The sequence below is a fragment of the Sesamum indicum genome, linkage group LG5, assembly GCF_000512975.1.
Source record: "Sesamum indicum cultivar Zhongzhi No. 13 linkage group LG5, S_indicum_v1.0, whole genome shotgun sequence".
Taxonomy (NCBI): Eukaryota; Viridiplantae; Streptophyta; class Magnoliopsida; order Lamiales; family Pedaliaceae; genus Sesamum; species Sesamum indicum.
In genome coordinates, this window is record NC_026149.1 from 4,650,482 (window position 1) to 4,663,913 (window position 13,432).

The window sequence follows — 13,432 nt, forward strand, 5'->3', positions numbered from 1 at the left end:
ATCTCAAAGAACGACATGATATCTTTGAAATTATAATTTTTAATTAAAAAATATCAAATTTTAAAATAAAAATTTTATAAAATGAAAAAAAAACTTACAACTTTGATTTTAAAATAGTTGAAGGGACGGATTTAGAAACGAAAATTTGAGAGGACAAAAAATTACACATATATATTAAGGGTGAATAGCAATTTACCCCCCGTGATATTAAAATGAGCATATTACACCTCCTATAAAAAAATATAGCAATTTACACCCTTATATTTTTTAAAATGAAGCAATTTACCTCCTTATATAAGGAGGTAAATTGCTTCATTTTAAAAATTATAGGGGGATAATTATTGTGTTTTAAAATATATATGGAGGTAAATCGTTATTTGTCCTTTTATAAGGGGGTAATTTGCTCATTTGCGATATCACAAGAGTGTTGCTTGCATTTTTCTCCATATATTAAGTTCACTTCCTACAATTTAAGAGGAGCCCAATATATAAATCAAATTAAAATTTATATATAATCTTTTAAAAAATACAAAATTTGGGGGAATTAATATATATATAAATAATTATGTATAATTCTTAAAAAAAATTACAAATGAGGTCCTCCCGAATCCGCCCTTGGATGGAGTAATTAATTCTATTTTGATGAATTTAATTAATAGTGAAAGTTTACAATTCTGAAATGTATTTATCATCATATTTTTGTAATTATCGCCAATCAGAACTATATTTTACTTTAAAATAGGGAAAAAAAAAAGGAGCTATTTTTAGAATTTGTGTACGGAAACCAAGTCAATGTCCAATTCAATCGCAATGCACTAACAAACACGCGCTAAAAGGATAGTTGAGGGGATGAAGTGAAAGAACAGCCAATGGAATTCCATATTTTGAGGAAACAGATTTTCATTTTGAGGACTCCGAAAACTTGAAATTACAGATAAGGACCCCCTTTATCCCATTATAAATACCCTCCTTCACTCTAATCCTTCGCCACCACCACCCAAAAGGTCATTTCATTAGGATCACAGTATAGAGTGAAACGACCTTTTGTACAGAAAAAATAAATTTAAAAAAAACATTAAAAAAATAAAAAAAAGAAAAAGAAAATAAGTTTATTTTCTTATTTCTTTAGTTTTTGCAGTCAATTTTAGCAGCAAATATGTCTGTCCTCGTTGAGAAACCCCAACAAGGTTTGCTTGTTTGTTCCCTTCTTTCTCTAATTGTCGATATACAATATTTTCTTTATGTTTTTTTTAATTATGAATAGAAGCGGACTAATTATTTTAGTGTTTATTTATGTATGAACGAAATTATTCTATATGAAAGAGAAAAATATAAGTTATTCTTTTTTTTTTTTCGTCTCTCATCTTTTTTCTCTCTCTAAGTTTCATTATATTAATCCATTGTTTCAAATTTATGACAATTGTTGTATTCATTTATTCAATTTGTAATAAAATTTCAGTACAACCACATGCATCGTATTTGGATTTTGTGCTTTTATTACATACTTATCGAGTATGCTAATATTGTTGGTTCAAATAACGTGTCAAAATTTTGACAATGGAGCGATGTTTTCTTGTTCTTGCCAGCCATGCAAGTGGAAGAGCTCAAGGTGGAATCAAAAGGAGCATTCGAGGCTCCGGAAATCAATGCTTTCGGTCAAACATTTAGGTCACATATATAAGTATATTATAGTTAATTTTTTACTAATATTAAAATATATGAACACTTTGTACTAATTAGATTGGAGGGTTTTTACAGGGATTATAATAATGTTGAGAGCGAAAGGCAGAAGTCGGTTGAGGAATTTTACCGACTGAACCACATTAGCCAATCAGTGGACTTCGTAAGTGCAACGTTCTATTCAAACAAGCGCGATGTATAAGTGTTCGTGGTTAAATACCAGGCTGAAATTCAACAAATATCAATGCAGGTGAAGAAGATGAGGGAAGAATACAGCAAATTCAACAGGACCGAAATGAGCATATGGGAATGCTGTGAGCTTTTGAACCAAGTCGTGGACAAGAGTGATCCTGACTTGGATGAACCCCAGATTCAACACTTGTTACAAAGTGCTGAGGCTGCTAGGAAAGACTATCCCAATGAAGATTGGCTGCATTTGACTTGCCTAATTCACGGTATATATAAAAATACACAGTATCAATTTTTTCATTAATCGTTACATTGCTCGAAAATTTAGTCATGTAGGAAGAAAAATAAATTTTTGCCCAACATTTTTCGTCCTATAGGATACAGGAGTCCACACTTTTGGTACCAACATTTCAATTATTTCGACATATGAATTCCCGAGAGCCACTTTTCTTGAAAACTAACATCATATGATTTGCTATCTATATTTTGATGAAAATTGAGCTGTGGGACAAAATATGTAAAAACAATTCCGATTTTTTTTTATCTATTTTTCAAATTTACGTAAACCAAAGGATCAAAAGTATAAATCCTTATCTGATGGGACGAATAACACAACTTTGCCAACTTTTTCATTAATCATTAATACACAACTTGAAAGTCCAGCTAGTCATGTACTTTTTAGAAGGACCTTTTTAATTAACGAGGTCAGTTATTTGAACAAGATTGGATCATAGTGGTTGGAGGGTGAATTTTTTTTCTTCTTAGAATCCCATTGTTGTAGTTTTCTAGTTTTATTGAAATCAATGTACCATATATATTTAGGGTCCTTATTTTGCCAATTCTTAATATACAGAGCAATAAATACAATTAACATTATATCCATAATGCATCAATAGTATAGAAAGATGTGACTATTTGACATCATCTTACATGGAATGTGCAGATCTTGGGAAAGTGCTTTGTCTCCCAAGCTTCGGGGAGCTCCCTCAATGGGCTGTTGTTGGTGAGGGCATAAACACCTAGCATTATTCTCTCTACCATTTTCAAGATCAAACTGTCAAAAATGTTTTAACTAATACTTACGTATTTGCGAAAACAGGTGATACATTTCCCGTTGGTTGTGCTTTTGATGAATCCATTGTTCATCATAAGGTAACAAATTCTTGTTCGAAGTGTGAAACTTATGGCGAATAAGTAAAATCCTACGTGGAAGATGTACAATATTAATTCAATTAAATCAATTTTCATGTGATGTAGTACTTCAAGGACAATTCTGACATTAACAACCCTGCTTACAAAACCAAGAATGGGATCTACCAAGAAGGATGTGGACTTGACAAGGTTCTCATGTCATGGGGACACGATGAATACATGTACTTGGTAAGCCCATAAATTCTACTCGATTGAATTTTCTATTGGAATTTGTGTTACATTTTCTATTCTATTTCGCATACTGCACTACATGTATAAAAATTTTCTTTAGATAAATTGATTACGTAATCGTGCATATGTGAATTGGAATAAAAAATACAACAGAAATTGTAGTAGAAAATCCAATCCAAAAATTCTACAAGGTTTACGAATTTACCTATGGCTCCTTAGTCATTACCAAGATTTGGACTGAAAATTACATATGATCAACTTTTGCCTTCTTTTAATTTTTTTTTGTCTTCTTGTCTAAATCGAAGGTGGCTAAGGAGAACGGAACAACTCTACCTTCAGCTGCATTGTTCATCATCCGTTTCCACTCATTCTATCGTAAGAATTTATATTTTTTCTCCTTAATATAAGTATATAAAAAACTTATATTTATATTTGTTTAATTACATAAACATGTGCATGCAGCTATGCACAAGGCTGGAGCTTACACACACTTGATGAATGAGGAGGACAGGAAGAACCTCGAGTGGCTCAAAATATTCAAGTAAATTAAATATGAACTATATATTTTTAATTTGTGATATTTTGAATAAATAAATGAGACAAATACTAACATAATTTTTTAATTTAACTTTAAAAAAATTTCAGCAAGTATGATCTGTACAGTAAGAGCAAAGTCAGAATTGATGTTGATAAAGTAAAGCCATACTATCTTTCCCTCATTGAGAAGGTAAGTAACTTTCACTGGTTGTAGTATTTTACCTTTATATATTTTTATTTTTTGAGTTATTTTTCTAACACATAGTTAATTACTGCAGTACTTTCCCGCAAAGCTCAAATGGTAAATTTTTCTCAAGGTGGTGTGAATTTATATATATTAGGTGAAGGACTGCTCGAACTCGGCTAAGGTGTAAATAAATGAACTACATCATGAGAGTAGTTCTTGGATCTTTCTTTTTTATTATTTTTTTTTCTTTTTCCTCTGTGTCATATATCTTTGTAATTGTTGGAGGCTAAGGCCTCAAGTTGCACCTAATGTATCTGAATTTGTTTATTGTTCTTTGTAATAAAGTGAGCTTTGTCATCTTCCTGGTACATTTTATGTTATGAATTAATTATTCACTACAAAAAAAAAGCAATTGTTTGGCAGGAGTTTTTGGAACAGATTTCAATAAATCTGGAATTAAAGGTCGGAATTTGAAACGGGTTTTGGGACAGAATGATGCCCGTCACTGAATCGAAAACCGCAAAATATATCCATTACAAATTTGAGACGGAATTTTGATGGTTTCGTTAGCCCGTCACAAAACTTGTCCGATGTTCAAATATGAGGATGACTGAGTTTGCACGGGCTTTTGGGTCCAAATTTGAAACGGCTTCTGTTTATATTTTTGCATTGAATATTGTGATAGTTACTTTTCTGTCACAAACAACCAAAAAACAGCAGAAATTTAAGACGTATTTTGTGGTTTGAAATGGATTTTTAGATCATCTTTTGTGTCAGCATACATTGGAATGGGTTTGTAATCATCTTTAGTGCCGCAGTTTATGGTGCTTTTTGTTTTTTTTTTTTTGAAATCTCCGACGGTTGTTTGTTTATATGTTGTTAGATTTTGCTACAATATCCGTCACAAAATCCACTACAAAGTTTATTTTTTTTTAAAAAAAATACTTTTATTTATTTTTATTATAACAAATTATTTTAATATATTTAATTTTTAATTAATTTCTAAATTTTAGTTTTGATAATTAAAATTAATATTTCTTATTATAATAATATTTTGAATTTAATTTATAAATTGGTTTTTTTATGTTATATAAATTGAAATATTAAATAAATTAGACTGCAATTAAACATTAAAAACACAATTAATAATATATATAAATAAATATATATATATATAAATAAATATATATATATATATATATTAAAGAGTACAAAAATATAAATATTTAAAGAAGAACCTAATCTAAATCAACCTCCTCGTCCTGGTGGTCGTCATCCCATGGGGCCAAATTATTTGCTGGAGGCTGGGAATAGTTGATCATTTGAAGAATGGGTAATTGCATCATAATCTCCTCATTCTCAAGACACTGTACTTTAATTGACAGTGTCTGAACCTGAGTTTTATGGCAGTGGCCTGATCTTTGATGATCCTGCAGTAGACACGTGGGCCTCTAATCCCAAACTGAATACACGGGCCTTGTTCCGACCTCGGCTGCCAAGATCCACAACATGCAACTGCTTGGTCTAACTAGGCCACGAAGCTTCTTGAAGAAGCAAGAAGCTCTTAGCCATCGGTGGGTGCTTGGGCCTGCCGGTCCTCCAGCAACTCCTAAACGATCTCCTGAAGTAAGAAAACTTAGTTGCTAAACGGACAAATATTTAATAAAATTGTTGCGTATTTGATGTACTTACCACCTTTTGCTCTATTCTTGACCTACCTAATTATGTCTCCTGTGCAACAAATGAACATCATAAGACTACAATTCAATAACTAAACCATATTTATTAATTATTCCTAATAGAGGATGAACCTCCGCAGCATGCAGTGGCTGCGAATGTCGCATTGGCCCCCTGGTTGGTCTTATTCTTGGCGATTTCTACACATTTCACTATCAAGCTTGCTAATTCTTACAATTTTACTTGGTGACCTACCAAAACACTCTACTAACTTATACATTATTACGTTGCTAATGATCATCTAATATAAATTTCTCTATGAAAAGAATAAACTATAGGGAAAAGTATTATTTTAGTCCTCTAAGTATGCCTAATTTTAATTTTAGTCCGATAACTATGTCTATTTTTATTTAAGTCCAGTAACTTACGAAATTGCTTATTTTTAGTCCTCTGGTTGATTTTCGGACAATTTTACCCCTATGAGTGCATATGGACTAAAACCGCCTTTCAAAAGTTGTATAAGGGTAAAATTGTCCGAAAATCAGCCAGATGACTAAAAGTAAGCAATTTAATAAGTTGCTGGACCTAAACAAAAATAAATATAGTTAACGGACTAAAATTAAAATTAGACATACTTAGCTGACTAAAATAATACTTTTCCCTAAACTATGTTTCAGACTTTAAATAAATAAAATATCTATTAATTAATCTCGTAAGGATAAAATTTTGAATAGGTGAATTTATTTAAATAAATACAACATAAATTTCTAATTAATTCATAGTAGATGAGTTTCTACCAATGGAAAATTTTCTAGTTAGTAACTAAAAAATAAAATATAATACAAATTGTACATATTTAGTATCTGTATTTTGCAGAAAAGATTTTGAATAGTTAAAAGTTGTTTAGCTAAATACAAAGTGAATTTCTAATTAATTTAAAGTAGATGGAGCCTCCAACCAATGAGATTCTTTTTATAATTAAAAAAAATCAAGATTTTAAGAAATTAATATTGAGTCAAAATTAGTTGAATTATGATCAAACATCGTTCTGCTACACATATTTTCTTTAAAATATGCTAAAATTTATTTATTCATTCTTTTCTATTTAATTTTTTATTAAGCATATATATCTATTTATCAATTTCTTTTAAAAAGCATATATGGGTTGTTGGTTGTATTATATTTATTGTGTATTTACTATATATATTAATTTATACTCCACCTTTTAATTTAAATTCTTCACTTATTGAAAAAATTTTAATCTAAAAATAATTTGATGATGATTTAATATACAAAATATAAATATATATTAAAAATAATATAATTGTTCAAGGATGAGGGGCATTTTTGTCCAACCAAGAGGATAAGTGTTACATTTGTTAATTTAGTGGGGTAAATGTTACATTAAAAATAGTTTAGCTGGGGAAAGTATATTTTACCCTAAATTTTATTTTATCAAATAATAATTTATTTTTTATAATTTATAATTTTACCCCTAGTTAGACCAAGCAGTTGCATGTTGTGGCCTAGTTAGACCAAGCAATTATTAGATAAGGACCCTTTTTTATCTAATAATTGCAATTATTAGATAATAATTGCAAACTGCATGTTGATTGTCCGATAATAATTTGCAATTATTAGATAAGGACCCTTATCTAATAATTAGATAATAATCAACTTGCAATTATTAGATAAGGACCCTTTTTTATCCCATTATAAATACTTCCTTTACTCAAATCCTTCGTCACAGCATTCTAAAGGTCATTTCATTCGGATCAGAGCATTGAGTGAAACGGCCTTTCTCTATTAAAAATCAAATAAAAAGAAAATAACAAGAAATAAAAGATAGTCGAGCTTTGTTTTCATACTTTTATGGTTTTTGCAGTCAATTATTTCAGTATTACCTGCGAATATGTCTGTCCTCGTTGACAAACCCCAGCAAGGTTTGTTTGTTCATCTTATTCTTTCTCTAAGTGTAGTCCATATTCGACATTTTCTTTATTTATTTTTTTTATTTTTCATCTGTATCGATATAGAGTAACTATTTTGGTATTTATTTATGATAAATTACAATGGGCTCTCCTGGAATTTTCATAATTACGAATACCTACTTATTGTTTGAAATATTACAAATATCCTACCAAATACTCCTTTGTGATAGCCTATTGTAGGAAGTATTTGTAATTTTTTAAATAACAAAGAAGTATTTATGATTACGATAAATCTCAAAAGAGTCTATTGTAATTTACCCATTTATTTATATATGTAAAAAATACCTTATATAAAAAAAAATGATACATTGTTCCTTTTTTCTCTCGTCTCTTTCTAAATTCCATGATGTTAATACACCATTGCGAGTTTATGATAATTGTTGCATTCGTTTATGAAAAATTCTTGTTCGAATTAGGTTTGGCTGAATCACATTTGCTATGAGAATGGTCACTTTTTCTTAATTGTACACCAATTACATGTCAATGTATCGCACTTTTTATATATATAATTAATTTAGCTTTGACCGAGTCATTCAAACTGAAATTTCCACTGTTATTAGGTTTTGGTACAACCACATGCATTGTATCCGATTAATGTCATATATTTATATAACTATCAAGTGAAATTTTATGCGTTTTTGCACACATATGGGACATGCACGACTGTTAATTTAGATAATGTGCTAAATTTTAACATTGGCTTGATGTTTTGTTGTTCGTCCCACCCATGCCAGCGGAAGAGCCCAAGATGGAATCAAAAGGAGTATTCGAAGCTCCGCAAGTCAATGCCTTCGGCCAAACATTTAGGTCACATATAATTTAGTTGAATTTTTACTAGCATCAAAATATGAACTCTTGGTATTAATAAATCGGAGGGTCTGTATAGGGACTACACTAATGTCGAGAGCGAAAGGCAGAAGTCGGTCGAGGAATTCTACCGGCAGAATCATATTAACCAAACAGTAGACTTCGTAAGTACAATGTTCTATTCAAACGAGCGCAAGATTTAAGCATTAGTGATTAGTTATTGGGCTGAATCGGCAACTATAAACGCAGGTGAAGAAGATGATAGAACAATACAGCAAATTGGACAAGACCGAAATGAGCATATGGGAATGCTGTGAGCTTTTGAACCAAGTCGTGGACGACAGTGATCCTGATTTGGATGAACCCCAGATTCAACACTTGCTCCAAAGTGCTGAGGCTGCCAGGAAAGACTATCCTAATGAAGATTGGCTGCATTTGACCGCCCTAATTCATGGTATATATAAATACGCAGTCCAATCTTTTCATTAGTTATTACATAACTCAAAACTTGTAAATCTTAGTGGTGTGGGGCAAGGGCTGGGAGTTATTTTTGGACAATATTGTCCGTATATATTATAAATATTTAGTTCAAAGAACTTTTTTTTTGGCAAATTTTTATTTTAGCTTTAATTAAATTTTTCTAATTGAAAAAAATATCCTTTATTTAAAATAAATTAAAGTATAATTAATTAGTGAGTTAAATAGTTCAAATTTTATATTTTTTACAAACTCAAAGTTAAGTAATAAATGAATACAATAAATACACAAAAAAATTGCATGGAAAGATTTTACTAATTTGATAGTAAAATTGAGTTATTAATTATTTATTCTTTTAGACAAAAATGAGTGATTACGTATTGATTTATTGAACATATTTTCTTTAAAATATGCTAAAATTTATTTATTCATTCTTTTCTATTTAATTTTTTATTAAGCGTATATATCTATTTATCAATTTCTTTTAAAAAGCATATATGGGTTGTTGGTTGTATTATATTTATTGTGTATTTACTATATATATTAATTTATACTCCACCTTTTAATTCAAAATTTTCACTTATTAAAAAAATTTTAATCTAAAAATAATTGGACGATGATTCAATATACAAAATACTAAAATATATTAAAAATACTATAATTGTTCAAGGATGAGGGGCATTTTTGTCCAACCAAGAGGATAAGTGTTACATTTGTTAATTTAGTGGGGTAAATGCTACATTAAAAATAGTTTAGCAGGGGAAAATATATTTTACCCTAAATTTTATTTTATAAAATAATAATTTATTTTTTATAATTTATAATTATATATAAATTACTAATTTTATTGTTATTATTTGTTTTATTTTTTTATTGGTAATATATTTAAATTGATTTTTTTTCTTTTCTTTTTGAAATTGATGTATGTGTTATACATTTTATTCTAATTTATAATATATTTTAATATATGTAAGACTTTTTATTATATGTCCACAAGAACGCCTTGTCACGATAGCTAGTGTAACATATAATTCAAAGTTTGTTTTTATGTCAAAAAAAAGAATAAGTCATAAAAAAACTCCAAATAAAAAAGATATTTCCCCTTTCTTTTTCCATATCATTGGTTATATGGTAGGGATTTTTCATGTAAGTTCTAACGTGGTAGAAAAAAATAAGAAAATATCTTAGTTGGCAGTTGATTTTTTATTACATTTCCATGTTAGTAACTCCCCCTCAAAAAAAAAAAAAAAGCCCTAAAGTTTGTGCATGTAATCAATTTTCGATCACTTTTAAATATTTGATGGATGAAATTTTATAATTACAAAAAAATTAAAATAAAATAAAATAAATATTTGTCACCCCTATATTTGGGATACTTAGTGTGCCCGACTCCTAATGTATGAAGCAGCAAATATAATTAACCTTGGATATATAAAATGCATTAATAGTATAGAAAGATGTGAATATTTAACATCATTTTACATGGAATGTGCAGATCTTGGGAAAGTGCTTTGTCTCCCTAGCTTTGGGCAGCTCCCTCAATGGGCTGTCGTTGGTGAGTTCATAAACACCCTAGCATTATATATTTCTCTACCATTTTCAAGATCAAACTGTTCAAAATGTATTAACTAATACATACGTATTCGCGACAACAGGTGATACATTTCCTGTCGGTTGTGCTTTCGATGAATCCATTGTTCATCATAAGGTAACAAAGTCTTGTTCGAAATGTGAAATTTATGACGAAAAAGGAAAAAACTACGTGGAAGATATACAATATTAATTCAAATAAATCGACTTTCATGTGATGTAGTATTTCAAGGACAATTCTGATTTTAACAACCCTGCTTACAACACTAAGAATGGGATCTATCAAGAAGGATGTGGACTTGACAAGGTTCTCATGTCATGGGGCCACGACGAATACATGTACTTGGTAAGCCCAGAATTTCTACTCCATTGAATTTTCTATTGCATCTTGTAGTTTATTTCACATACACACATCACGTGTATAATTTTTTTCTTAGATCAAATTGATAACATAGTTTTTATACATATTACGTGAATATGTGAAATGAAAGCGAAAATGTAAAGTGAATTGTAGTAGAAAATTCAATCCAAAATTCTACAAGGTTTATGAATTTCACCTATGGCTTCTCATTACCAAGATTTGGGTAGCAAATTACATATGAGCAGCTTTTGCCTTTTTAATTTTTCTTTTTTTCCCTTCTTGTCTAAATCAAAGGTGGCTAAGAAAAACGGAACAACTCTACCTTCAGCTGCAATGTTCATCATCCGTTTCCACTCATTTTATCGTAAGAATTTACGTTTCTTCTCCTTAATATAAAACTAATTAGTGTTTGTTTAATTACATTAACATGTTATATATATGCAATTTGCAGCTATGCACAAGGCTGGAGCTTACACACACTTGATGAATGACGAGGATAAGCAAAATCTTGAATGGCTGAAGAAATTCAAGTAATTTAAATATACGCTATTGTGATTTTTCTAATAAATAAATAAAAAAATACTAATATTATTTTTTAATTTAACTTCAAAAAAAATTTCAGCAAGTATGATCTGTACAGTAAGAGCAAAGTTAGAATTGATGTTGATAAAGTGAAACCATACTATATCTCCCTCATTGAGAAGGTAAGTAACTTTCACTGGCCGTAGTATTTTATCTTTTTTTATTTTTTGAATTATTTTTCTAACACATAGTTAATTACTGCAGTACTTTCCCGCAAAGCTCAAATGGTAAATTTCTCACAAAGTGGTGTGAAGTTATATATATTAGGTGAAGGACTGCTAACATTTAGATATAGAGTGTAAATAAATGAACTACAACATGAGAGTTCTTCTTTAATGCTCTTATTTCTTAGTTTGTTTGTTTTTTTTTACAGTCATTTATCTTTCTAGTTTTTGGAGGTTACGGCCTCAAGATGCACTTAATGTATCTGAATTTGTATATTGTTCATATAAATAAAGTAAATTTTGTCAGATTACTTGTGTATATATATCTTATGTTATGAATTGATTATTTGTATTATATTACATCATTAAGACATACAATTATTGTAACAACTGCCTAATGGTTGATGTCGGGGTTGAGGTTAGGTAAGGCAAAATTTTTAAATGAATAATAAATAAAAAAATAAAAAATAGTATTTATGGTCCCATAAGTTAGGTCAATTTCACTTTTGATTTCATCCTTTATCGGGTTATTACTTTTAGTCTCGTAACTTAAAAAAATAATTAGCGCTTTTGATCATTATTCACTTTTTCGTTTATAATTTAATGGTGTAGACCACGTGCGAAGCACATGACTGTTAAATACTTTGGTTGGAGACGCCAAGAGGAAGACTTCTATTCTCCTTAAAGCATTAGTAAGTGGTTGACCCTACCTTAGGTACATACGTAGTAGGGGTGCTCAAGAGTTTCAATTTTTTTAAAATTATTTTCAAATCGAATTGCCATTGGCTGTTTTATACATATTATTCAAATTCAAATATGCGGTTTCCGGCAGTTTGGCGATTTTACTACTTATAACAAAAATAAGACGAGACTAAAAAAAATCAACAAATGAAACAAGTGCTTGTATATATGTTGGAAGCAAAAAAAATCAACATTATATACCATAAACCACCAATACTCTCCACAACTTTAATTAGATTAAAATATAAGATAATATATATCAATCCAACAAGAAAACACTTAATTTAATAAAGGCCAATGGTCGATTTTAGAGATAACAGAGATAAAAGGCAGAAAAACAAAACAAAAAGGGCAGTAAGAGAGAAGAGGAAAATGGGGAGAGAAGAAAACACAGGGGAGATAAAATAAATGAAAACTTAAGTTGATCATCAAATGTGTTTAAAATTTGAATGGGCTTAAATAATTAAACATATATATTGGATGAAGTCCAAATATAAATATTAGAAAAATGAGCTTTGAATGTGGATCTTAGATAATATATGAAATTTGGGATTATATAATCTGAAAATGATTTTTTTCCAAAAAATTAATTACATTATCAAATTACTATGTATATAATCTAAAAAATTAATTATATGTATAGCGGTGCGGTGTGGTTTTTGTTGATTTTTTTAAATTCTAAATTAAAATCAAACCAATAGTGTGGTGCGATTTTAATCTAAATTTAGAATTGCGATTTGAAAAATAAATTATAAAAAATGATTCAATTCGATTTGATTTAGGCGGTTTTTGGGGGATTTTTTTTCTTTTTTTTAATCAACTCTGAGTCGACTCTCATAACTATCATGGTTGCTGCCCAATACAAGCCTCTCGTCTTCTCTTTCAACAAAACAATATGCAATCGTTTGCGGGATGGGGGGAAATTAGGGCTGAAAGTTTGGGGGAAATAGGAGAGTCATTTTCGAAGGGAGGCTTTGACTAAAGAAGAGGCACATGAAACGTGCGTGTCTCTCTTTTCCCTCCATTACTTGCCACGTTGGAATCCTAGATTACATAATTCCAACAT

General features: G+C 29.7%; 2 protein-coding genes across 2 annotated transcripts; both read left to right on the forward strand.

The window, feature by feature from the left end:
• LOC105162022 (inositol oxygenase 1-like) lies at positions 993 to 4,335 on the forward strand. The gene is made up of 11 exons (XM_011079920.2): positions 993 to 1,187; positions 1,587 to 1,668; positions 1,759 to 1,843; positions 1,931 to 2,135; positions 2,813 to 2,872; positions 2,969 to 3,021; positions 3,127 to 3,249; positions 3,558 to 3,627; positions 3,715 to 3,793; positions 3,898 to 3,979; positions 4,068 to 4,335. The coding sequence occupies exons 1-11, from the start codon at positions 1,157 to 1,159 to the stop codon at positions 4,092 to 4,094; spliced, it is 897 nt and encodes a 298-aa protein (XP_011078222.1). The 5' UTR covers positions 993 to 1,156; the 3' UTR covers positions 4,095 to 4,335.
• LOC105162023 (inositol oxygenase 2) lies at positions 7,416 to 11,933 on the forward strand. The gene is made up of 11 exons (XM_011079922.2): positions 7,416 to 7,596; positions 8,379 to 8,451; positions 8,531 to 8,615; positions 8,701 to 8,905; positions 10,424 to 10,483; positions 10,584 to 10,636; positions 10,742 to 10,864; positions 11,174 to 11,243; positions 11,331 to 11,409; positions 11,502 to 11,583; positions 11,666 to 11,933. Exons 1-11 carry the CDS (start codon positions 7,566 to 7,568, stop codon positions 11,690 to 11,692), a joined length of 888 nt encoding a protein of 295 aa, XP_011078224.1. The 5' UTR covers positions 7,416 to 7,565; the 3' UTR covers positions 11,693 to 11,933.

Bases quoted from the DNA above. Each gene is read 5' to 3' on its own strand.
- LOC105162022 (XM_011079920.2), top strand. From the start codon at position 1,157: ATGTCTGTCCTCGTTGAGAAACCCCAACAAG. The intron at 2,873-2,968 runs GTGAGGGCATAA...TTGCGAAAACAG, and splicing joins CCCTCAATGGGCTGTTGTTG to GTGATACATTTCCCGTTGGT. The intron at 3,794-3,897 runs GTAAATTAAATA...AAAAAATTTCAG, and splicing joins GAGTGGCTCAAAATATTCAA to CAAGTATGATCTGTACAGTA.
- LOC105162023 (XM_011079922.2), top strand. From the start codon at position 7,566: ATGTCTGTCCTCGTTGACAAACCCCAGCAAG. The intron at 7,597-8,378 runs GTTTGTTTGTTC...CACCCATGCCAG, and splicing joins CGTTGACAAACCCCAGCAAG to CGGAAGAGCCCAAGATGGAA. The intron at 11,410-11,501 runs GTAATTTAAATA...AAAAAATTTCAG, and splicing joins GAATGGCTGAAGAAATTCAA to CAAGTATGATCTGTACAGTA.